Source organism: Buteo buteo, chromosome 3 (assembly GCF_964188355.1).
Source record: "Buteo buteo chromosome 3, bButBut1.hap1.1, whole genome shotgun sequence".
Classification (NCBI taxonomy): domain Eukaryota; kingdom Metazoa; phylum Chordata; class Aves; order Accipitriformes; family Accipitridae; genus Buteo; species Buteo buteo.
The window spans coordinates 52,961,114-52,986,253 of record NC_134173.1 but is presented as its reverse complement, the minus strand read 5'-3'; the positions used below and the strand labels follow the sequence as shown (position 1 = coordinate 52,986,253).

The window sequence follows — 25,140 nt, the reverse complement described above, 5'->3', positions numbered from 1 at the left end:
TTAAAAATTCTCAGTCTGTTGGTTTGGGGTTTTTTGTTTGTTTTTTTTTTACAGGCTGGTCAAAATCCAAATGCCTGAGCACCCCATTCAGGTGTGGTAGGTACAAGTACTGAGTATCTCAGAATGCTTGCTCTAGTACAGAAGTTCCTCTGGGAATCCGTTTGCATTGCTGATCAAGTGACAATGCACGGTCCAGTTAGTGTTACGCATCTCTGCCAACTGCTGTGTTTCCTGGTCAGCATGCAAAAGTGCCATAGGTGAAGGGGACAGAGATAAAAAAAACACATTACCACTTAAAGTGTGCATGGGGTGGGGGTTCTCCTTACCTAGGCTGAACCTCTCTTGTTTCAACTCATACCCATTGCCTATCATCCTCCTGCCACGCACCACTGTGAAAAATCTGCATGGAAGGCTGCTGTTAGCATTCAAAAGCTGGAAGCAGGGACAGGTAACCTGTGAGGGACATAGAAATCCTGTGAAAATGTCCAGGGTTGGAGTTAGGGAAGCCAAAGCCAAGCCATCTGTAGCTGAACGGGGCAAGGGATGTGGAAGACAACAGGCCTTTCACAGGTATATTGGCTGCAAAAGGAAGATCAGAGAAAATGTGGACCTGCTGCTAAATGGGGCAGGAGTCCTCATGACAAAGGACATGGAGAAGGCTGAGGTACTCCATGTCTTCCTTGCTTTGGTCACTAGTGGCAAGACCTTTGGGAACTGCAGGCTAGAGCAAGGAACTCCACTAGAGCAAGGACAATCAACCCTTGGTTGAAAAGGATCGAGTTAAATGCTTAAAGAGATGGTATGTCCACAGATCTATGGGACACATCCATGACTGGCAAAGGAGCTGGCTGATGTCATTGTGAAGCTGTTCTCAGCTATCTTAAAGGTTATAGCAATGGAAAGGATTCCTGAGGGCTGGAAGAAAGCAAATGTCCTTCCTGTCTTCAAGAAGGACAAGAAGAATGGGGGGAATGACAAGACAGTCAGTCTCACTTTGATCTCTGGGAAGGTGATAGAGCAAATAATCCTGGAAATTGTTTCCAAACATGAACAAGAAGGTGATTAGGAGAAGCCAGAATGGATTTATGCAGGGGAGAGCGTGCCTGACAACCTAGTAGCCTTATACAATTAGATGACTGGCTTGGTGGATGAGGGGAGAGCAGTGGATGTTGTTTATCTTGACTTTAGCAAGACTTTTAATGCTGTCCCCTGTAACATCCTCCCAAACTGGTGAATTATGGACCATGTAAGTAGATCATGGCCAGTTGTGTTGAGAACTGGCTGAACTACTGTGCTCAAAGGGGTTGTGATCAGTGGCCTGGGCATGAAACCTAGCTGGAGGCCAGTTGCTGCTGGTGTACCCTGTCAATGCTGGATCTTACACTTAAAAACGTTCATTAATGACCTGGGTCACGGAGAAGAGTGCACAATCAGCAAGCTTGCAGAAGATAGGAGGAGTTGTTTATACACTAGAGGGCTGTGTTGCCTTTCAGAAGGACCTCAACAGACTGGAGAAGTGGGCTGACAGGAACCTCATGGAGTTCAACAAGGGGAAATGTGGAGTCTTGTACCTGGAGGAAAAATAACCCCAGGCACCAGGCCAACTGGCTGGAAAGCACCTTGGCAGAAAAGGCTCTGGGGGTCCTGGTGGACAGATACCAAGCTGACCATGAGCCAGCGGTGCACCCTTGTGGCCTCAAAAATGAAAGCTTCCTGGGCTGTATTAAGAGGAGTGTCACCAGCAGGTGGAGGGAGGTGATCCTTCCTCTCGGCTCTGTGCTGGTGAGACAGATCTGAATGCTGTGTCCAGTGCTGAGCTCCCCAGTACAAGAGAGATGCCGACAGACTGGAGTGTATCCAGCAAGAAGCCGGGAAGATGATAATAGGATTGAAGACTGAAATAATGGGGAGAGGGTGAGAGCTGGGATTGTTTAGGCTGGAGAAGAAAAGGCCCGAGGGGGGATCTTGTCAAGGTGTATAAACACCTGAAGGTAGGCAGTAAAGATGACAGAACCAGACTCTTCTCTAGTGGTGCCCAGTGAAAGGACAAAAGGCAATGGGTGGAAGCTGAAATATGGGAAAATCCATTTAAATGTAAGAAATAGGCTCACTGGTCTTCTCCAAGTTGTTCTTTTGGCTTTTTCTGAAACAGTGTGTGAATATTCCCCCCCACCCCACCTCTGGTCATCAGGCATCCTTGATCTCTGTTGCTTTTCAAAGGTAATGGAGAGTGGCCTTGCAAGGACATCAGCCCTCTCTCTCAGCACGTTGGATGCAGGCTGGTGGCCTCCATGGACTTGTATGGGCTGAGCTCTTGCAAGTAGTCCCTGACTTGATTCTCGCCCACTGAACAAACTGGGTGACAAAATTATCTTTTTAACTGCCAGTGATGAAAAGGAATTCATGCGACAAAGCATCCATCTTCCCAGAGCAAACACTGAGTAAAACCTTTCCTTTTCAAATGTAGATTTTGTGACCTGTACATTTATCAAAGCAGCAAGTCTATAATGAGAGCTGTACAGTATTCTGCAGAAGAAAGTTTGACCAATTATGCCTCTATAATCATATCCATACAGATAACCTAACATAGCTATACTGACAGCATTCCTCTTGGGGGTGCTTAGTTCAGACTTAATGCAGTTTTTTAAATTTAGGTTGGACACTTTCCAAAACATCATGAACTAGTGTTTTTTAAAAATTCTTTTAAAAATTCTCCTTGCTGAAGCAAAAATGTTCGTATAAAGGGTCATACCAATGTAACCACACTGACTTAAGTTCTCACTTTACATTCTAGTTTTCCTGTTTATACAAATCCTTGTACGTCTCTGATGAAGCTAGCATACTAATTACTGTTCTCTCCGACACTTGACACTGATGGAGGCACTCTGTTTCCTCGTCAAGTTGTGCATGTGTATAACCACACATGAGTGTGTGGTTATAAACATGCAAAACATGCACAACTGAGTGATACTTGCAAGGAGGGTTCAGGCTTTTTGACACACGTAGAAATGACTCATCAAAAGAACAGGCCAGTACTGCTGCAGCACTGTTGTTCCCATGATGTGGTCATGATAGATCATTCTTACAATAAATGGGACCGAACCGAGACTTAAGAGAATGCATGTAAAGTTTTGTTTCTCAGCCAGCCTTTTTCTTCGTGAAAATACTGTCCTGGAGCCACTGCTGTGTAACTAATACTTCAGAAGTTAAAGTCTCTTGACTTGTTCCAAAGTTCTGAGGGCAGATTGATAGTTGAACACTCAAATACCTTAATGAGGCAGATAACTATATTGTAATTTCATGGGCAAGCTGAAGAAAAAGAATAATAGCCAAAAAAGAAAACACAGATAAGAGTAACAAAACTAGGCTAGTGGCCAGGAGCAGACTTCAGATCTCAACTTGCAGATGTGGGCTGTACCATAAGTCTATACTTTCTCCTGATGTGCAGCCTTCACATTGTTGTGCCCAAGTGAGATGACCTAGTTGGGCAATATAATAAGAAATATAATTATGCTTAAAAAGCAGACTTAGTGCTAAAAGAATCATGTATTCCCTGAAACGAGGCTCTGCAGAGAATTAGTAGAGGCAGAGAGAGGTGGGAAAGAGGAGGGAGGCCTCAGACTTTTGGGGTATGTGGGTAATGGCCAAAGGCTGTCAATTTTTGCAAGGCAAATAAAGGAGATGAGATCACGATTAAGAAAGGGGGCACTGACATGGGCAGAGGTATCCCCTTCTCTACTCCTAGCAGTGAATTTCAGCTCTAGCTCTAGCTCTTGTGTCTGTGGTGTGAGACTGAGGAGTAGGAGATGGATGTGCCTTCTATTAAATGGGGAGGAGAGAGAGGAATTTGGCTTCTGTGGCTGGTGACAAACCACCAAACAGCTGAATTAGTACATGCATCTTTAGTAATGGTGGGCAGTTTGGGATTGGGTGTTATCTTCCGCACATCACCTTGCCTCTGGAGAGATCCATGATGTGCCCCAAACATAGCCAAGATCAGTGCTATGGAGAATCGTAAGTCTCAGTCCCCGAGTGTTGAAAAGGTGTTTGCTACAGTGCTTGGAAGCTGGAGCATCAGCAGGAAACACTCTTCACCTTGCCTGCTTGGGAGCGAAAGTCCTGAGCGCAGGGCCCAGCAGCTGTAGGTTTGATGAGGTGATGTGAGTCATCTGAATGAGGAACCACATACAGTCCTAGGTCAGAGACTGAGCCAGGGAGAAGAGGGCCTCCCCCCTGCAGCCAGCTGCCTGCTTCTACTGGCAGCAGGGGAAAGGGGTGTCTCCTAACATGTTGCCCACCCTAGGAGGCCATGGTGCAGATAAGTTAATCTATTTTGTTTTTTAAAAATTCTGTATTATTGCCCTACTTGTGTTCTACATGACTCTTTTCTGTGACCTGAGATTCCTTCCTTTCCCCTACCGACATTTATCTCCTGATCCAAACAGTGTCATGTTTACAGCCTAGTGGTGAAGAATGTGTGTCTTGTTATTTCTTTGAGCTGCAGACAGGAAGTCCAACACAGGTGTAGGTGAAGATAGACTTGATGCTTGGCTATTAGTTACAGGTGCTGCTTCCCACTGTAGAGCAGTTGTCCTTACTGGGGTGTGACTGTGGGCTTTGTTCAGGAGGTCAACTGTAAGGATTGTACCTTAAAGGTGTTTTACCTTTGGTCTGTTGAGAGTGGGAGTTTAAATGTTCGTGTACAGGAAGGGATACGGGTCTCTGACAGGACATGGGTAAAGTGTCTCCTGCATAAAAGGGCTTTCAGGACAAGATAATGTTTATTCCAAGCTGCTTGCTGCTGAGGAAGGTTCATCATCTCAAGAAGAAAGAGGTTACTAACAGGAGCCAGAAGGACACTGTCCATTGGTTTGCTTTAAGACTGCTGGGAAGTGATGGCATCTACTTCTGAATGTGGGTTTAAAAGGTTGGTAATTCTCTCTCTCTACTCCCCCCTCCCCTTTAAAAAAAAATCAAGTCAAAGAGGAAATCCTTGTGTCATGCTATGCTGTTGTAGGTCTGACCCTGCAGATTGTAAGGGAACTGTTAACTTATTCTTGATCTCTACTTGAGTTTTCTTCCTTTAATAATAAAGTAACTCCTAGTACTGGTTGTCTTAAGCTGATCTGATCATCATATAGGCTGCTTATCAATAGCTGGTCATTGTCTATGCTTTCTGTTGCTGGTATTGACCTTAGAAAGACATATTCCCATGCTCGTGACTAAAAGGTTTGTTCTGTGTTATATTTTAGCTAACAGGTCCTTAATAACTGTAGTATGGGTTCTCTCCCCACCAGATCAGAAAAAAAACCAAAATAAGTCAATCTTGTAAGGTCTTAAAAATATTCCTTAATGCATATTAAACTGGATCACACCTTGTTTGAAAAAGTCTCTGAAATGAAACAAGCAGGGAAGTCGTAGAATATTATAGGTTCTAACAGAAAGCAAGGGTTTTGAAACATCAGGGTTTCAAGTTATCCCATGCTGTCCAACAGAAAAAGCCATTACAGTTTGGGAAGGATGCAACTGCCTACTAAAGGATTCCTCTTTAGGATGGTAATAAAGCTTTAATGGTGCTTTGCTTAGGCTATGTAGCTGGAGCCATTCTGCAATAAATAACCTTAAAATTTCTCTTAAAAACAATGAAGTTCATCCACACAAGAGGCCTGGAGCAGGCCTTTCCCTTAACTAAGTTATAGAATAGCTTTGACAACATGGCTGTGACTCAAAAGGATAAAGCCTAGCAGCACAAGCAAATGATCACAGTAAAATATTTACTGCAACAAGGTAGGAATATGTGGGGTGATATTCTGTGTTGTTATGTGCCTGGATCACAGTGCAGCTGTGTGCAAATGTCTATAATGAAATACTGCTCTTTTCCTTGGGAACAACCAGATAGATTCAGAAGCTCTGGGAGAAGAGCAGTATTGAGCACACCCAGTAAATGGATTGATCTTCATGGCTTTCAGTTTGTGCTTTATAGATCCTTAGTAGACTCTGGGCTCCTTCAAAGAGATCGATGAAAGGATAACCAAGAAAAGCAACCTCAGCTGTGTAAACTTGTAAGAAAGGCCCTGTAATTCCCACCTTTCCAATGGGGTTTACACCTCCTCTGGAACATATCTAGAAGTGATCATTAGACTTAAAAAAAAAAAAAAACCCAAACAATTAAAACCACTTGCCTAATCTAAAAGGACTTACCAGATCCCAACACAAATACTGCTTAGCAGTTGTAGTTTCTTTCTAGAAGCTTAAAAAAATCTTCTCTCTTCTACACTCATCCCCCCTAAGGAGGCATCCACATAATGAAATAGGATGTACTGTGTGCTAACTCACTTGGAAATGTCCCAGTGTGGACTAAGTCACTTTAGTTTTATTGCCACATCAAAAGGTCAGTATGTTAGCTTGCATTAAAATCATAATTTCATTGTCTGCAGCAGGATTTTATTACACACTAGCTTCTGGGTTTCTTTTCTGTACTGCTGAAAATTTATGGGAGAAGTTGCTGGCAGGGCGGAGAATGATTATGGGACATGGTGCATTTTCCACCACTGAGGCAAAACCACAAATACCGTGGCACGCGACCTGCAGCAGCTCACATCAAAAGGTGTGGAAAAATAAGCAGCGTAGTCATTACAGTCTTTGTGCTAAGACCTATTTGTGGCAGACGTGATGTGTTCAATTTTTAGCTACTATTCACTTTGCAGTATTCTTCTGTCACTATGTGCCGTGGAATTTATTCCTGATGCACCAAAACCGCTTTGCTGCTTGGAGGCTGGCTGCCACCAAGCCCTAATTTGACATCTGTGAGGGGTAGAGGCTTTTTAGGGAAAAAGATACTTTGTCTCTCCTCTCTTGCTACCCTCTTCCTGAAGTTCCAGTTCTTTTTAACAAGTTGGCTACCCTAGAGTTTCAACTTCAGCAAGTCTGTTAAAGGCCCGAGGTTAGAGTTAGGTCAAGTTTGCCCAAGTTCAGGAGACCACCTTCTCCCTGTAGTCGGTGGAGTGGGAGATGCATTTCCAGAAAGCAGGATGTATCTTGCTGGTGGACTTCAGTGGAGATCAGCTAACAGAGCTACCTGCATGTCTACCCTAGGCATCCCAAACTATGACACGAGTTAGATTTCTTGAAATGATCTGGTGCGATATAGGGAGTTGACAAAGGTTGTTTCTAAGTGCCAATGCGCTTGAACAGATGACAGTGGTTTGCGGGGGTTTTTTTATGTCCCTTTTGAGCCGCGACTAGCAGATTTCCTTCATGATAAGGACTGGCATTTTGCAGAGCTGAGGAGGCCGGGTGGCTGCCATGTCCATTTTGTGCATGCTGCTTTACTTGAAGTTTGCAGGAATCGCTGTCCCTGCTCCATCAGGTGCTGTAAGCACTCACAGTTGAGCGGTGGCCCTTGCTGCCCAAAATTTGTGACCTGTTAAAGTACTGTTAGGGACCCTAGTGTAACTTCTCCTCCTTTGGTGGGCTGCATTGCCTTTTCTCTTGCCCTTTGAAATGGCAAAGCTATAAGAAGGTAAGCACCAAAACCTTATCATGCTTAATTACTATAATACATAGTTGGAGGTGAAAACTGTGTTTACTTTTTAATAGCATTACACTTGGGAAAAGAAAAAGCAGAAGCGAAAAGAAAACTATGAAGAGGTGGATTTACTTGAAGGCAGCTGCAGCTTCTCTTTGTGCTGTTTTGCAGCACGTGTGCTCTGCACTGCAAGAGAGGAGAGGGAAAGTACCAGTTGTTTCTCATCAACAAAATGGCTGCAGGTGCCCCGCATTGAGGTGAGGGCCTGCCTCCACGCACAGCCCCTGCCGTGGGTGTTCTAAATAAAAGCGTGCGCTCCAAGCATTGCTAAGTACACGGTGCTCTGGGGTTTGGTTGGTTTTGGTGTGGATTTTTTTTTTAAGGATATTTATTTATTAAGAAATCTCCATGCAACCCTCGAGCGATGTTACCAGTGACTGGGAGGCACGCCTGGCACCCAGGGTAAGCTTCAGCATCGTCTCCTGCTAGAGAAGGGGGCTGCAGGGTGGGCGCTCCCGCGGTGGGCACTGCTGCCCTGGGACTCGGTGGCAGGCCTGCCTGACGGGAGTGGAGAGATACCGGGTGGGGAGACCGTGGTGCGCTTGGGGGAGGCCTGTTTTCTGCTGGGGCCGATTTCTCTGTGGTTACACACGCTGCAAGAACGGAGGAGAAGAGAAGGGACCTCAGGGAAGGTTTCGGACACGGAGGCCCTGGACCCTCGGGGCAGAGCCGGCTGCCTCCACGGGGCACAGCTGGGCAAAGGCCATCCTTGTGTGGCGAGACGTGTGACAGCCGTGGGGCCGCGGGCTGGCACCCCCCCACCCGTGACGCGGGGGGTCGGTGGGGTGTCGGGGGCTGGTCCCACAGCAGCGGGGGGGTGGATGAGTCAGGAGGCTGACGCCTTAGGGAGAAACGGCGCGTCGCCGAGGGGCGGCGGGCCGCTCCGCGGCCGGGCGGGGTGCCGGCGGGGCCGGGGTAACGCGTTCCCGCTGACAGGGGCTGCCGGCAGCGACAGCGGCCGGGGGGCCGCCCTCAGGCGGGCGGGAGGAGCCGCCCCGCCCTCAGGCCGCGGCGGGAGCGGGGCGGGGCGGCGCAGGGCGCGCGCGGCGGAGCCGTGTTTACATTCCGCCGCCCGCTGCACGTTGCCGCGGAGCGGCGGGCTGCCATTGGCGGAGGCGGGCGGCGGCCCCGCCCCGGGGCGGGCGGGCGGGCTGCGCCCTGCCGGGCGCGTGGAGCAGCCGGCGGAGCCCCTCTCCCGGCCGCCGTCCCCGGCGGGGCGCGGACCCGGGGCTTGATGCAGCGGATCGGGGTGGCGGTGGCGGGGCCGTCCCGCCGGCGGGGCCGGGGCGGGGGAGAGGGCGCTGGGGCAGCGGGCGGCTCTCCCTGCGGGGCGGCAGCGCTGGCAGCCCTCCTGCCGGCACTGCCCGCCGCTCTCTCGGTCCGCCTCCGCCAAGGGAGCTGGGGCGGACGGGACGTACGAAGCGGGGGGACTGGGGGGGGTGTCCCGGCTGCGGCGGGGAGCCGCGGGGCCCGGGGCGGCCCCGCGGCGAAGGGGCGGCGCTGGGGCGAGCGGGGCGCGAGCGCTGGCGGAGGGAGGGCGGCGGGCGGGGGAGCTGTCTGCCGCCCTCGCACATGCGCAGCGCGGGCCCGGGCCGCGCTATATAGCGACTTGGCGCCGGCGCCAGCTGAGCAGCGCGGCCCGGGCGGCGGCGGCAGAGGTGCGCGGGGGGTGTCGGGAGGGGGTCCCGCCGGTGGGGACGGGGGGCGGCCGCCGTCGTGGCGGCGGCTATGATGATGATGATGATGATGATGACGGTGGTGGTGGTGGTAGTAGGTAGTGGTCGGTGATGATGATGATGGTGGTGGCGGTAGTGGTGGCGGCGGCGGCGGTTGTGATGGTTGCGGTGGCGGTACCGGCAGACCCGGTGCCGGCGTGAGGGGCGCAGTCGCGGCGGGCGGTGGGGTGGCGCGGGGCGGCGGCCGGGAGCGGTGAGGCGGGCTGCCCGCCCGCCCGGGCACCGTTTTGGAGGGAGAGCGGCTGAGGAGAGCCGGGGATGGGGGTGGGTGTCCGCGCGCGGCCCCATCCGCTCCCGCCGTGCCCTCCCGCCCGGGGCAGGCAGCGCTGCGGGGCGCCGCTGCGAGGGGCGATGGCCCGGGCGGGCACCGCCGGCGGGAGGCAGCGCGGCGGGCCGGGGTGTCGGCGGGAGCCCGCCATCGCCTCCCCCCACCCCTACCCCCGCCCTCCATCCCCGCCACCTCGGGGCCGCCCCGCGGCGGAGAGCTCCGTGGGGGTGGCGGGGAGCGGGCCGCCGGGTTTTGGAGGGAGACGGGCGCGGTGGGGGCGGGGAAGCCGGCCGAGCCGCTTGGCGGGCTGACCCCGATTGCCGGCCCGCGCCGCCCGCCCTCACCCCGCCCGGCTCCCGGCGGGCCCCGGCTCCCCGCCGCCCTGGCCCTCCGGACAGGGGCTTGGCGAGGAGGGCGCCTGGTGGCGACACCCCCCGCCACCCCCTCGGTCCCCGATCCCTGCGGTGCCCCGGCCCCAGCCCGCGCTATGGCGCGTCCCCCGCTGAGGGGGTGTCCCCCGCTGAGGGAGGCTGTCCCGGCTGGGGGGGGAGGGTGGGTGTCCCCGTGTGCGAGGGTGCCGTCCCGGCAGCCGACCCCCCCCCGCTTCCCCCTCAGGTTTTGGAGGGAGCCTCGCTCGCAGCAAGGCGGGAGCGCGGGGGAGGGGGACCCGCGGTCCTGCCCTGCTCCCTGCCCCCTCACGCGTCCCCTCAGCACCCCTCGACCGTGCGGGGGAGGGGGGCAGGCGGCGGCTCGGCCCCTTTTGGAGGGAGCGCGGGCAGCGGCGGTGTCCGTACCCCCCCCCGCCTCAGCCTGACCCCCGCTGCGCCCCGGGGCTGGCCGAACCGTCCCCCGGCCCGGCCCGGCTCGGCGCAGCGCAGTCAGCGCAGGCCGCCGCCTCCCCGCTCTCTGCAAATTGGCGCGGAACCGGCGCGGCGGGAGCGCGGGCGGCGGCGGGCGGCCCGGCACAGCCCATCCCGGCAGGTGTGGGGGACCGGAGGCGAAATCGCCCCGGAGGGAGCCGCTGCACCGGCAGGACCTGTGTCTGTGTGGGTGCCTGGTGGGTGCAGGGTGTAGGGGGAGTGTGTGTGGGGTGTCACAGCCCCAGGGACACCCCCTCCCCCCCCATCCTCTTAGGTGGGAAATGTCCCTTTACAGCTTCCCCCTGTGCTAGACAAGCCCAGCTAGCCTGAGCCAAACAGGCTGCTGGCGTATGTGGGTGTCCCTGTGCAACCCCCTTCAGCAGTGTAACCCCCAGCAGGATGTGGAGCTGTGTGTGATTACAAACCACAGATGTCCTCTGCTCAGGCACTCCTCACACCTGTAAAATACTTGTGCCCTTCTATTTCAGTTGTGTAAACCATGCTGCTCTCTGTGATGAGTCTTAGGACACCAAGTACGGAACTTGGTCCTAACTTCTTGAGGATACGTTAACTGAGCTTATGTTATTCCTTTGATCCAGGCAGAGATCTTACAACCCAAAGAAGATGTCAAGACGCAGGTAAGCTGTTAGCATCGTAATATACAAAGCTTATCGGTAGTGATCTAACAACTGCAGCTCTCTTAAGGTCTAATGTCTTTTTCCTCTTTGCAGTAGCCGTTTGCAAGCCAAGCAGCAGCAGCCACTGTCATGTCAAGAAGAGTCTCCACAAGAACTGCAGGCACCAGAACATCTCCAGACCAGAAAAAGGAGAACAGCAGAGGTGACCAATTTGGGCAACTTGAAAAGCTTAATAATATTGAAAGTTCTCCAGTGCATTTGGGTGGGAGAATCTTAACTCTGCTAAGTTAGAAAGGAGGACAGGAGTAGCAACAGTTTGCTTTCGCTTTAGAGGTGGGTGTGCTGGTCATTGTCAGTGTATTGATTTGTGTCTCTCTTCTCAGCAGGAGATTAAGAAAAGAGAAGATGGGAAAGTTGCTAAAAAACATCAATATGAGATTAAGGTAATTCAATCCTGAATCCTGGCTCAAACTAGCGAGGGAGTCCATCTGGTTTATGTTGGTGGGTGTGAAGTCGTGCGTTCCACGCTAGACAGTATTGAATAGGGGAAGTCTCTACCTTCAGATGTTAAAAACTATGGGAGCTCAGCACCTTAGCATCTTTTTATATGTTTTTGCTTTTTTATGTATGGCTTTGTTGCAGATAAAGGGTGCTTCAATGTGAAAACCACTATAGAGTCAGGTTAGGTGTAAAAATGAGAATAAAACCAGGTATTTCATAATAATTCTGTGTGCAGAGCAGGTAAGGCCTAGAGGCAAGTTTAAACAAGATCATTGCACTTGTTTTAACTTAAGGTGTGGTTTCACGGCCATTTGGTTGAGAAGACTCATAACCATGTGGGCCCTCTTTACTTTCAACAGAACTTTTAACGGTTCTTTTGATTATTTAATTCAGTTTAGGAATCTGTTTTAACTACAATAGGCTACCCCTAAACCAAGTGAGGGGCTTTACAGTTGTTTGTTTTAAAGTGGATTAGTAAAATAATGTAACTTTGTCTTGTAAACAATCGTGTTTGCAGTTACTCTGTTTGTAAAGCACGTGAGACTAATAGCTATGGCGAAGCAAAACTTCTGACTGTGAAGCTGTGTTTGCAAACTTTGTGTAGGGAAAAATACTGTGTAAGTACGTCAGCTGTACTTGGGGTGAAAGTGCGTGTCACAACTTACCTTTGCCGAAAGGGGTAAATCCTGCTCACCTGTCTTTCCTTCCTTGATAGCTGGCGATGCACTCCGTACCCTGCCTTGCTCCATTTTTGGTTGTCTTTAAATGAAGCCGTATGCAGGTTCAACTTGCTAATTTGACACTACAAAATAAGTTAATGTTCTGCCAGGTTAGTGGGTTGAATTAAGCCAGCAGAGGGTCTGACAAGTGTCAAAGCTGACAAAAGAAGGAAGGGGTGGGACTTGTGCAGTGAGGATCACAGGAGAGAAGAAGGAGCAGGATCTCCCTCTTCTCCTAGCTGTGTGCTGTTAAGGTCAATTCTGCTGGAACACTCCTAGGGTACTTTACTCTGGCTATAACCAGGTTTAGATATACTAAGGAAATCGTATGTAGTTTACCTTGTAAAACAGCTATATGGGTGTGGTTAAACCAGGACAATAGGAAAAGTTTCTGTGTTCAGGGGCAGGTGTTGCCATTCTTTGCGAATGGGATCCTCCCCCCCCCCCCCCCCAACTCCACAGATCATAATTAAAGTTCCGAGTCACCATTTTGAAGGCTGTCAGCCATCACAGCATTGCATATGCTCCATGCATTTGATGCCTTCTTACTTGTATTGATTACGTACAACCAAATAAGTATTAATGAAACAAGTTACAGAGTTAATGAAAGTAATCTAGAATTCCTTCTCTGAAGCTTTCTGCGTTAATAACTTTGTGCTCTTCTCCTTTTGAGTTATTGCATCTCATATTTGGCATTGGCAAGCTGAGAGATAGTTCACAGCTGCTGCTTGCTCAGTGGGTATCTAGCTCTGGAGCTGAGGTGGGTGGCTCCTCTCTGGAGTGCTTAATTGGAAGATAACAAGTTGCTGAATTTCCACTGAGAGACAGTAGAACCTCCACCCTCTCCTTTCTTTTCCCTCTGAGTAGATAAGTAGATAGGACCAGCAACCTAATGTCCTGTGTTTTAGTAGCAATGAGTACCTTTGCCTTATGTACTATAACTGAGCAGCTCAAACAATGGCATGGTTACTTGTGGGTTCATAAACTAAAACCAGTTGTCTTCCTCAAAGCTGAGTTTCCTAAATTGATCAAATTTGTTTATACATGTTCCATCTTGACTACGAAAGGCTTTGTTGGCATTTAATCTCTCTGTCTTTCTTGGTTTCAGTACTTGAATTGATGCTGAGATCCAAAAAGACTAATATGCATTACGTATATTGTTGTTGTTAACTGTAATCTACTTACTATGAGCCTTCCCTACTCTCATAGTAAAATCGGCATTTAAAAGATACCTTGTTTATGTTGCAGAGTTGTTGGCCGCCCACGATAACAGGAGGCATCTCACCTTGCATAATTATTGAAACACCTCACAAAGAATCAGTAACCACTGACTTCTCAAGATTCAAAAAATACAGGTTCAGAAACCTCTTCATAAATCCATCACCTTTGCCAGAACTCAAGTAAGTTTACCAGATGCAGCAGTTGTTGTACTGAACTATTGTAGCAAAATCTGTTGTTGTATTGTGTTTGTATAATAGTGGGCAGTACTCAACCCATACCTCTAATTGTGTCCTCATCCCACAAACAATTCAATATAAAAAAAAAAAAATAAAAAATTCTGGGTTCCCCACCCCGCCCTGGTCTTATAAATGCACTGGACAGATAATTTTCACCTTTCAGAGATGTCCTTTTATAAGTTAACACTGGAGACTCTAAGTGGTTAAGAGACACGTAATGGTTAAACTAAACTTCTTTCAGTGCTGTTGGAACTAAGCAACCAAAAAATACTAAGCAAAGTTTTCTTTAAGAACTTAAAAATGTGCAAATATACAAATAAGCTTGTGGCAATATTGCTGCACGGGTAGCTTGCTAATGCAATGCAGTATGCTTGATGCAGTCACAGTTCTAGAAAGTTTCCCTTCTGCAGAGGGATAGATTAGCTGACTCAATCAGATTTTTCAATTTCTGAATTTCTTAGCCATTCAGGTGTGTTAGATGAGTACCCTTGCTGCTGTTTGTATCAGCCTGGTGTTTTATAAGAGAGTTGTTACATTTACTGCAATGCATTAGGGAAAACTGCTGAGATGAATGAGGAGAGAAGCAGAACGTGAAGCTTCACTTTGAACAAATCTTTCTAGATACACCATGTTTTCATTTGTTCTGGCCAAAACTTGACCAGAACTGGGAGATGCTGCATGGTGATGTTTTGCCTCAGTGCAAAGCAGTAGGTCTCTTACAGTCTCTTTCACTGAATTTCAAACTCAGCTGCTCCTCTCTATTAGTATTAGCATCACAGAATCATTTAGGTTGGAGAAGACCTTTAAGATCATCAAGTCCAACTGTCAACCCAAGACCATCATGCCCACTAAACCATGTCCTGAAGTGCCTTGTCTACGTGTTTTTTGAATACTGTCAGGGATGGTGACTCAACCACTTCCCTGAGCCACCTGTTCCAATGCCTGACAAACTTTTCAGTAAAGAAATTTTTCCTAATATCCAATCTAAACCTCCCCTGGCGTAACTTGAGGCCATTTCCTCTCATCCTATCACTAGTTACTTGGGAGAAGAGACTGACACCCACCTGGCTACAACCTCCTTTCAGGTAATTGTAGAGAGCAATAAGGTCTCCCCTCAGCCTCCTTTTCTCCAGACTGAACAACCACAGTTCCCTCATCCGCTCCTCATAAGACTTGTGCTCCAGGCCCCTCACCAGCTTCTTTGCCCATCTTTAGATGCGCTCCAGCACCTTCATGTCTTTCCTGTAGTGAGGGGCCCAAAACCGAACACAGTACTCGAGGTGCGGCCTCACCAGTGACGAGTACAGGGAAACAATCACTTCCCTGCTCCTGCTGGCCGTGATATTTCTGATGCAGGCCAGGATGCCACTGGCCTTCTTGGCCACCTGGGCACACTGCTGGCTCATATTCAGCTGGCTGTCAACCAGCACCCCCAGGTCTTTTTCTGCCGGGCAGTTTTCCAGCCACTCTTCTCCAAACCCGTAGCGCTGTGTGGGGTTGCTGTGACCAAAGTGCAGGACCTGGCACTTGGCCTTGTTGAACCTCATACAATTGGCCTTGGCCCATCAATCTAGCCTGTCCAGGTACCTCTGTGATTCCCAAGCCTGCTGAACTGTGCTTTAAAGAGCAGTAATCTCTTCTCTATACCTAGCAAATCACATTTTTGTATGTGTTGGAAAGCTTAGTGGGAAGTAGTTTTTTTTTTTTAAAAAAAAAGACTGTGAATGAGGCAATCTCATGTTCTCCTTTAGCAAGTTGTTGGAAACTGCTGGATCCCAAAGGTAGTTCAGATACAGAATTCCATGCAAGGAGTTTAATCCTTGATGTTCACCTCTTGTTGATAGGCATCTGGTAAAGCTGAGCCCCATCCTTTCCGATTAGCTGAATAAGAAGATCATGTACTCTCTCCTGCCTTCTTCATGCCTTCCTAACTGCTGTAGGAAGATCATAATAGATTTCTTGATGACTGCCCACTTAAATGGGGAGACTTGTGCATTGAACAAGCAAGTATCTCTCCAGCTTTTAAACTATGATGGCAGCAGAATGGAACTGATCTGGGTTAGAATCTGTAGGCGATACCAGTGATCAGGTCTGTTTAACCTCTCTCTGCTTCTGCTTGGGGAAAGGTAAATATATAACTCCAAAAATTTCAGGAGGAAGTCAGTATTGCGTTGATTAACATGCTGTCCCTCTTAGTAACTGTAGGATGAGAAGTACATCTAAGAAAAAACCCACATCAATTCATAATAACAATTACAAATTAAACCCAAGCCATATTAATGATATAGGCATCTTCTTACCAAGTAGACTTGAGTGCTAATAAATTGTAAGTTAGCAATAAAAAAGAGCTCAGCTTTTCTCACCAGTAGCCTGTTTCTGACCCTTAAGGTACGCTAGAAAAGGAAGGGATGGATGAGTGACTTTTAAACACCATCTGTAAATGTTTTTCTCAAACTAAACCAGACAACTTTGTGTATGTTTTGTGTTTGTTGGGGAGTGGGGTGATTTTTTTTATTTTATTTTTTTTTTTTCCTTTTTTACGGGGAGGGTTTGGTTTTTATCTTACTCCCTGGACAGCCACCTAACTAGGCAAAATAGGAAACTCTGGTTGTATGTACAACTTTGGGATGCACACGTTCAGTTTTACTGGCTGTTCTGCAAAACTAGACTTGCTGATGATCTTGGCAGGCTACTGTTGTGGTGATGTAAAATGTTCAAAGTATACCTGCAGTTTTCTAATTATCATTAAGGATCTTTCAGCATGTGGAATTTTTCTTTTTGTTCTTGAATATCTCTAAACACTAAATAATGTTTTTAAACTCCTTTTGTGAAGGTGTATATATACTTAACAATGCTTTATGTAACTTTATTCCGTAGCTGGGGAAATTCCAAAGATGTCTGGCTCAACATCCTGAAGAAGGAGAACAGATACGCTCATTGCAAACATTTCACGTCACTACATTCTAGTTTGCAACCTCACATGAGATCAATACTGTTAGACTGGCTCTTAGAGGTGTGTTCTTTTAGTTACTTTGCCATGTGTTATGCCTGTGAAGTAGGGAGATAAAAGCACAGCTTTTACATAAAGATCTAATAGCAAAATGTCCGGTAATGATAAATACCTAAACTAGTTTGTAACAAAAGGGTTACAACTTACTGCTTTTGATCCTTTTGGTGAGCTACATTCTGGTTTTCCCTGGCAGGAGACACTGAACCTTCCACATGTATCTAATCCGTGAGTCAACTGCATCTGTGTTGAGGACTTGAGTTATCACCCTGGTCCTGTCTATATCAAGAGCTCTTAGGTGGCAGTCCCTGACACTATTTTCTGACTTAGGATGGAATTAAAAATTCACTAATATGAAGAGAGCAGAAGAAAGTAGTGCATTAGTGGCTGACATCTGAAGGTTCTTGATATAGGCAGGTTCTTATTTGAAAAGGATTACAAATAAGTCATATCCATATTCCAGTCTAATTGCTTTACTTCAGGCTATTCCAGTTGTCAAACAAAATGAAAACTCTCAATCTTGGCAGCCTATGTGAAGGAATATTAGTGTTGTAAATAGAGACCTACTTTCTGGAGTCGTTTCCAAGAACTCTGTATTGAACGTATTCAATCACCACTGCCAAAAGCAATGTTTGACTCGTGCAGTCCTTGCCCATCAGCAGAAGGGATCTTGCAGGTTTACTGGTTCCATATCAAGTACTCCAAGGAAGCAGATGTTATAATGGCACTCCTGCTGTCTTGGTGGAACAGTGCTAATAGCAGGGAATTTCAGAGGAAAGGAAGGGTTTGGTTGTTTGGGGTTTTTTTTGGATTTTTTTTGTTTGTTTTTTTTTTTAAATATAGTCTGAATATAAAAACTGTTCCAGTTGTGTACTTCACAAGTTCCTCTAATGTGTAATTTACATACCACCACTAAATTGTGTTTTGTTGCATTTTTTTTTTTTGAAATCTTGAACTCTTAGGAAATCATCCAATTTCTAAACAAAAATGTCAACAAGGGCCTTGTTGTCCAGCTCAATGGTTCTATATGCCACAGTGGATTAAAGTCCCAGCAACTTTGAGAGTTCTTCGGTAGCTCCTAATGCTGCCTTCTGTAACATCATAACTGAGACACTATTTAATATGACCAAGCATTATTATGTTTGGGCAATATGCTTTTATAGAAATTGTGCCATTTATTCATGGGTGGGCTTGGTCTGTAAGTTTTTAGTTCTGATTCTTGTTTGGAGCAGTAGTTAAAAATATCAGAGTAGCACATTAATTGGCAAATATTAGATCAGGTCGAAAAGAATGAGCTGTGGTGTTACTGCCAACCAGTTGTGTCTTTGGTGGTCAGGAAGGGGTTTAATTCGCAAATGGGCTTTCAACCTTATCTTAGGAAACGGCTAGTAGTAGTGAGATTTTATTCTGATTTTGTATCTAAGTGAAATAACGAAGCAGGGCAGGAAGCTTGGACTTGGGATCTGTTTCTTGGATATTCTTTCCTGTTGATTGTATGTAGATTATAACTAATTGATAGATATCTAACTAGTTTCTAGTTTGGGAAGGGATACAGAGTTGCATATAAGCTGGAGTTGTGGTAGACCCACCCAAATTCAGTTAGAGATTAGAGGAAAAAGTAGGCCGCTGCGTAAGATCTCCAGGCCCGGGCAGTCTCCTTTCCTTTTTTGTTGAACTGGCATTTGAACCACTTTGATACAATGCAAGCATTAAAAGTTTTCCCTGCCAGGGAAACCCGCAACTGCATGGAGCAGATGGCCATTCTTGCAGTTTTGTTCCTGCTTAGTGAGGCTGTCGGTGTGCCTGAGGGGTTGCAGGCAGTGCTCCTGGCTTGCCAGCAGAGCCCCCTCAAGCAGGAGCTTCCAGGCTTATTTGCTGCAGAGCCAAAGACTTCATGTTTTTTAGTGGTTCTGTCCTGGGACAGACCTACTAGGAATACAGGGAAGATCTGCTCAGTGACTTCAACTTGAGGTTTGAGCCCAGAGTATTCTTAATCAAGCAAATTAGTGGGTTGTGGTTTTTTTGCTGTTGTTTTTTTTCCCCCTCAATGAGGCTTTCTTCTTTCAGTGGAAAATGGTTTGTACTCATTTTTAGGAAAATGATGCTATTCAGATTGGAAAAAGTATACTTTGGAAATATGTTAGTGCATCATAGACAATCTGTGTTTAGGTGGGAGCATGGGAAATACTTTTTCCAGTCCCATATTAGCCACTACCTCCTAACACACCTAGGTATGTGATAGTTTGTGTGTGCAAAAGATAAAATTGTGTGCTTTACTATTACTACTAAAATACTGTGCTTTACTATTAAAGCTTGAATACTCCAATGTGTGTACATAGAGTTTTATAACAGAAAACTGAATATTTTTTTTTCCTGTTGTAGGTATGTGAGGTGTATGCACTCCACAGGGAAACCTTCTACCTAGCTCAAGACTTTTTTGATAGATTCATGTTGACGCAAAAGAACATTAACAAGAGCATGCTTCAGCTCATAGGAATTACCTCATTATTCATTGCCTCCAAACTTGAGGTAAGAAGCACTGTTACGGGGAGGAAGATATTAAGTTTGGAATAACTAAAAAGACAGTGATAACATACTTATTTCTTCTGTCTGAATCTTTTGAACTTGGTGGTGTACATACAACACTGAAGGTCAGAAGGGGAAATTTTTTTCTCTTCCTTCAGTTGTGCATATGTCAGTCTCTTGGAGTGTAATCTTTGTCCTCCCTTTCCTCAACAGCAGGGAAAGAGACCACTTAAACTTAAAAGGTATGCAAATGTGCTAGGAGTAGTTTTGTTTTGTCTTTTTCCAAATATACAGCAGTTGGCAAACAATCTCAGGAATGGGTGTGGGACTTAGAGCAAAACGAAGCCTAAGTCTCAAACTGCCTGTACATGAGGCTGATATCCCTATAAACCCATTTAGTGGAGTTTTTTAAAGTGCAGTGATGGTGATACATTATATTGTGCACTACATCTATAAGCCAAGAGCGTATTTTTGTATAGTGCACGGTAGGCTAGGCTGAGAGGAAAATTTGGGTTATTAAGTTTATATACTTGGAAACCCCTGATCTAGCTGTTGTTCCTGAAGCCAAGGCAGTACGCTACAAGCAGTTGTCTCTCCTAAGGAAGTGCATGGGGCATCAGGCTGTGAAGCCAGCTGGTAGAGAAGCAGTTCTGCTGGCAAGTTCTCTTTTACTAACACCTAGCTATATATGGCTCCAACTGGCATGATTGGGTTGGCAAATTTTTTCGTTAACCATCTCTGCACCATGGATTTTGCCAGCTACGGTGGCTGTGGGATTTTCTCATCTTTTTCTAGTTTTGTTTTTTTTTTAATCTATGAGACTACATCAGCACTGACATTGCACGTATCCTGTATCAGCAAGCCATTTCTAACACAGCAGTGTGCTGTACGAGAATTAGGATGGTGTATATTTTTACATCAAATGGAATGGCTGAGTAGAAAGTGGTGTAAATGAAAGGGTGTTCCGATTGTTTGGTCAGCATTTATTTCCCCAAAGGTAAAAGAGTTGCAATAACTATTGTGTTTTACAACAGATAACATGTAACCTACTTGTTTTTAGTACCTCCTCCATCCTGTAAGTTTCAAGTTGCTTCGTATAACAAGAAAAACTGTTTGAGCGTAAGAAATGTTAATATTTCAATATGGACTGAAAAGTATTTGCCAGTATCTTCTCAAGCTTTCTTAGAATTAGAAGGCACTCTAATCTTCACTTTCCCCCCCCCCCCCCCTTAAAGGAAATCTACGCTCCTAAAATACAGGAATTTGCTTACGTCACTGATGGTGCTTGCAGTGAAGATGATATTGTAAGAATGGAACTTATTATGTTAAAGGTAATAACTTTGCTCTGTTTGTAAGTGCTAATTGAAAGACTATCCAGCTGAGCCTTGTATTTTAATGTCACTTATTTGCTTAGAAAAGCAACATGTTTAGTATGTCCCCATTTCTGCAAAACAATGAAACCTTCATTGTATGTGCAGTGGCCCTCTAAAGCCCCTGGTTGGGGTGAATCCCTGTCTGTTAGAAAAGGACGGGTTTCTCACACTTGTATGAAAGTAGAGGCTCTTAAAACAGGCACAGCCAGCCACGGGGCAGACTAGAAGGTTGTCGCTGTCATGTGCTGCACTTGCCAGTGTCCTTTGCTGTCCAGGAACAGGGGCCTCTAGGAGATCCAGGCAAAGACCTGACACTACTCAATGCTCCTCATGTTGGAAAGGATCCACCTTTACCATCACAGAACTCCTTATATGTTTATTCTTCCTTAATAGATATAAGCTGCAGGTTCAAGCAGCTAGCTTGAAGGCTTGGGGAAATGCTCTAATTTCCCAGCTTCTGAATGGGGAAGATAAATAAGATCCAACTGCACTGGTATAGGTAGGGATATATCCCTATATCCCGTATAGGGATACATTTGTGCTGATTGTAAACCAGCTTGTTCAAAAAGTGGCGAGAATGCAATTGTACATAATCTTTAGTGTCTTTTGAGGATCTGTGCGATAAGCTTAGCAAACTCAGAAGGGGAAGTATGGGAAAAGAGATCGGAGCACAAAACTATCCTTGCATGGTTTAAGGTGCTTAACGGTTTGTTTAATATTTGCAGGCTTTAAAATGGGAACTCTGTCCGGTGACAATCGTCTCTTGGCTGAACCTCTATCTCCAAGTGGATGCTCTGAAGGATGTTCCGAAAGTGCTGCTACCTCAGTATTCTCAGGAAAAATTCATTCAGATAGCACAGGTAGGTAGTAAACTGTATTGGAAAATGCTTTCTGGAGTGATTACAAGCACAACTGAGCATTACACTGCAAAAGCCATTAAAGGAATGCTTTTCCTTGTTTCACCTAATGTGTTACTTTAAGGAATGTGCAAGTTCGACTCTGCCAGAGAACTTCATACTCAGTTTTGAGGACAAGCACCCACGTGTTTCTTGTCTCCCTGTTGTCTCGTAAATTTTAAGACTTTTCTGTACACTGGAAAAATAAAAATCCATCTTGTTTTTTTTTAATTGCTATGAACTACAGCATTCTCTAAACAGCAGCAACAGCTCTGAGGGTGAATACCTTAAGATGTTATGGATGGTTAACTGTTTTTACCTGTATTGTCCGTAACAGTGTTTCTGTGTTACTGCCTAGAAGGCAGCCCGAGGAGTCTTTTGACTATTTTGAAACTGCTGTGGTTCAATTTTCATGGGCATGTGTTGTGTCCAGCCTCAGAGAGGCTTACTGAAGGGCAGACTGGTCTAAGTCACTGTGTTGCTAGGTAATATTTTAATTTAAGAAAATACCTTCCTGGAGCTCTGCTAAGTTTAAAGGTGTACTTAAATCTGTGCAGTGTCTTGCATGTTACTGGTAAAAGTGCAAATTGGTTTGCATCATAAGGCTGTGAGACCCACTTTAACTGCAATTGGTGCCAAAAATAAATTAGATTTAATACAATTGATGCTAAAAAGCTCAGCCATGTTATAGAGCATAGACTGTAAGACTGCTGTATGCATAGCAGTTTCTGAGACAGGATTATATTATACTAAAGTATCATCTTGTTAAAATTTGTAACACTTATTTCCTCCACTCTTTATTGTTTCCTTAGCTCTTAGACCTCTGTATTCTGGATGTGAATTCTTTGGACTTCCAGTATAGAACACTAGCTGCTGCAGCGCTCTGCCACTATACCTCAATTGAAGTAGTTAAGAAAGCTTCAGGTAAGAAGCTTTTGTGAAGCTGTCTTGTTAGGCAGGGAATTCTGGAAGTTGTTACATGCCTGAAGCCGCTAAGACTATATTGGTTTACCAGGCTGCTGAAGAGCAAAAGCTACATGGACACTAATTGTTCTTTTCCATGGGTTTTTGTTTGGTTGGTTGGGTTTTTTTACCCCCTAATTTCACTTCCTTCCTACCACTATTTCAGATGTTACACAGACTCCACAAAGAAGGAAATGCTTTCAGAAGTATAGACTCTGCTAAGGAAATGAAGCAGATTTATCCTTCTTGCTTTGGGGCTAATACTGCTCTGTGACTTCCTTTTGTTTTGGGGATCATTAGCTATACATTATTTGGCTACTTTTTTTCCTAAAATGTAGTTATCAAGTAGTCATCCTTGTCTGTCAGCAGCATTCTGTTAACCTTGGTGCTAATTCCTACCAGCCTGTCCCTTACAAGCTGGGGGGGGGAATCACTTAACTGAGCTTAGCCCTTGTGTGTTGCCTGAGATACCATAAGGGACTGTGGGAATAGTGTATGTTTTTATAGTCTGACCCAAAATCTTGTGTTCAAGCTGAAGTCACTTCAGCATCCCCTGGTAAGCAACAGGAACCCTCATGGCCACAGAGTTGCTTTGCTCAGGAGGCCTGTGCTTGCCCTCCTTAGCCACAATGCTTTTAAGTAACAAGCACAAGGAAATGCTGGGAGTTTCTGGGAGGATGTTTCTGAATTTTTATCTGCAGTATTATCTATTGTTGTTTTTAAATATATTACTGCATTCTACCCTCTAGGCTTAGATTGGGACAGCATTTCAGAGTGTGTAGAATGGATGGTTCCCTTTGTGAGCGTGGCAAAAAAAGTCCCTGTGAAGCTGAAGAACTTTAAGAAGGTTGCAGCAGAAGATCGGCATAATATCCAAACACACACAAACTATTTGGACATGCTGGTAGGTGGTTTGTGGGCTTGCAGTTTGGAGTGCGTTACACACCCCTTCTCCTGAGGCAGCGAAGGGTGGCCAAACACCTTCGTGCTCACACCTGGCCTGGCTCACCTCAACCAGTGTGTTCAGTAGTGCCTAAACACTTTGTTTCTGGCTCCTGGTTGATGATGCTATAAACTAAACATGTTTTACCATAACACAGGCCATAAGCAAAGACTTGGATTAGAAGTACTGGTGAAGTGTTTAAAAGATGATAATATTTACTTTGTGTACTCTCACTGTGGTTTTTCATTTACTGCCTTAAAGCTGGAGTACTTGAATTGCACTAGCAGTGTGAGGAAGTGCTGCTGTGTACTAGTGAAACAAAAAGGTAATACCTGTGACAAGTTCTAACTGTTGTCTTCCTCCCCCATTGCACAGGAAGAAGTTAACAGTGGAGTAGCATCTACTGTCCCAGGTCAGTTATCACCTGTGTCAACAGGAGGCATAATAACCCCTCCCAAAAGTACAGAGAAGAAATGAAATAGGGACAACCACCACGAACAGTTTCAGAAACAGGACATGGTGCTTCAGAACAAGACCACACTAAAGGTGACTCATGCTCTTTACTGCTATTCAAGACTCGGGCAGTAAAAAGATGCAGCCAACAGAGCAGCAGCTGGCAATTGAGACCGGTCTCTTCCTACAGACTTGATAAAGTTAGACCAAGCATCCCTCCATGCTTTCACAGGAGCCTGGACTACTCTGGTCCATTCTCAAACAGAACTTAATTCAACTCTGACCATTCCTAACTTATGAATTTCAAGAACTTTTTAAAAATGGCTGAGTGGCAAGTTTGTCCACTCAACTTACATATCAAACTTACTTTAACTTGGGCTAGCCAATACAGCAGAGCTTAATGACAGCTTGTACATATTACCTCTTGACTTCTTTTTTTTCTTTTCTTAGTAAGGTCAGAGCTTAATGCCTGTCAGTCAGCCATGAGCTCAGGTGCAGTATTAGGTCAGTGGGTAAGCAGTTTACTTTGAAACCACTCTGCCCTTGCAGTACAGTGTTGCCAGCTCTGTATCAAATTCTAGCTCCACAGGAGGCTGATGAATTTAAGGTGGCCCTTTCAGGGCTGCCATGGACTTCAGTTCTAGTGTATCACTGACCTCAGGTAAGAGTACAAGCAAAGGACCCACTGCTGAAGTAACTATAACTGGAGGAAGTACAGTCCTGGAAGGAAGGAGTTCTATTTTGTAAGACCCAGCCACTAACTCTCAACAAGAACAAACAAAAAAACTGGAGAGGGTATGGAAAAAAAGTGAGCCCCTGGTATTCTACAACCACTCACATTGTAGGAACAGTGTTTTAAACTAACCGTGGAGCTGTATTTTGTCAGTGTTTATAAACAGCATTAACTACTGCATTCTCCTTGGAATATTCACTACCTCTGAATCACTTCTGTGATGAAGGGACAGTACTGGGAAAGATTGGCATCAGTCGTCCTCCCTCTTTCAAGATGCTCCTACCTGCACCCCACACCCAGGGATAAGTTTTATGTGACACGAAGCAGTCCATGAAGCTGCACCAGGGCATCAACTGCCACCCACTTCCACATTAAACTCAGAGTTGCTTAACTTAGCAAACTTGAATTCATGTCTTCAAACAAGCCATTGTGGAACTAGCTGAAGTTGCTTCCAGCCTTCTGTACAGTTTGTAAAAATA

At 46.1% G+C, this 25,140-nt stretch overlaps 1 protein-coding gene across 5 annotated transcripts; it reads left to right on the top strand.

Moving 5' to 3' along the window:
- The first annotated feature begins 9,185 nt into the window (after window positions 1–9,185).
- On the top strand, window positions 9,186–24,996 carry CCNE2 (cyclin E2). Of its 5 annotated transcripts, none has more exons than XM_075023629.1 (12): window positions 9,186–9,246; window positions 11,052–11,090; window positions 11,184–11,292; window positions 11,477–11,533; window positions 13,559–13,710; window positions 16,645–16,780; window positions 19,157–19,303; window positions 20,536–20,631; window positions 21,399–21,533; window positions 22,382–22,493; window positions 23,282–23,436; window positions 23,851–24,996. In XM_075023629.1, the coding sequence occupies exons 2-12, from the start codon at window positions 11,077–11,079 to the stop codon at window positions 23,950–23,952; spliced, it is 1,215 nt and encodes a 404-aa protein (XP_074879730.1). In that variant the 5' UTR covers window positions 9,186–9,246; window positions 11,052–11,076; the 3' UTR covers window positions 23,953–24,996. The 5 variants fall into 5 exon arrangements, with proteins under 5 accessions (XP_074879730.1, XP_074879725.1, XP_074879729.1 ...); XM_075023624.1 differs by having other exon boundaries at window positions 9,222–9,246; window positions 11,474–11,533; XM_075023628.1 differs by lacking the exon at window positions 9,186–9,246 and adding an exon at window positions 9,254–9,349 and having other exon boundaries at window positions 11,474–11,533.
- The last annotated feature ends 144 nt before the right edge of the window (window positions 24,997–25,140 follow it).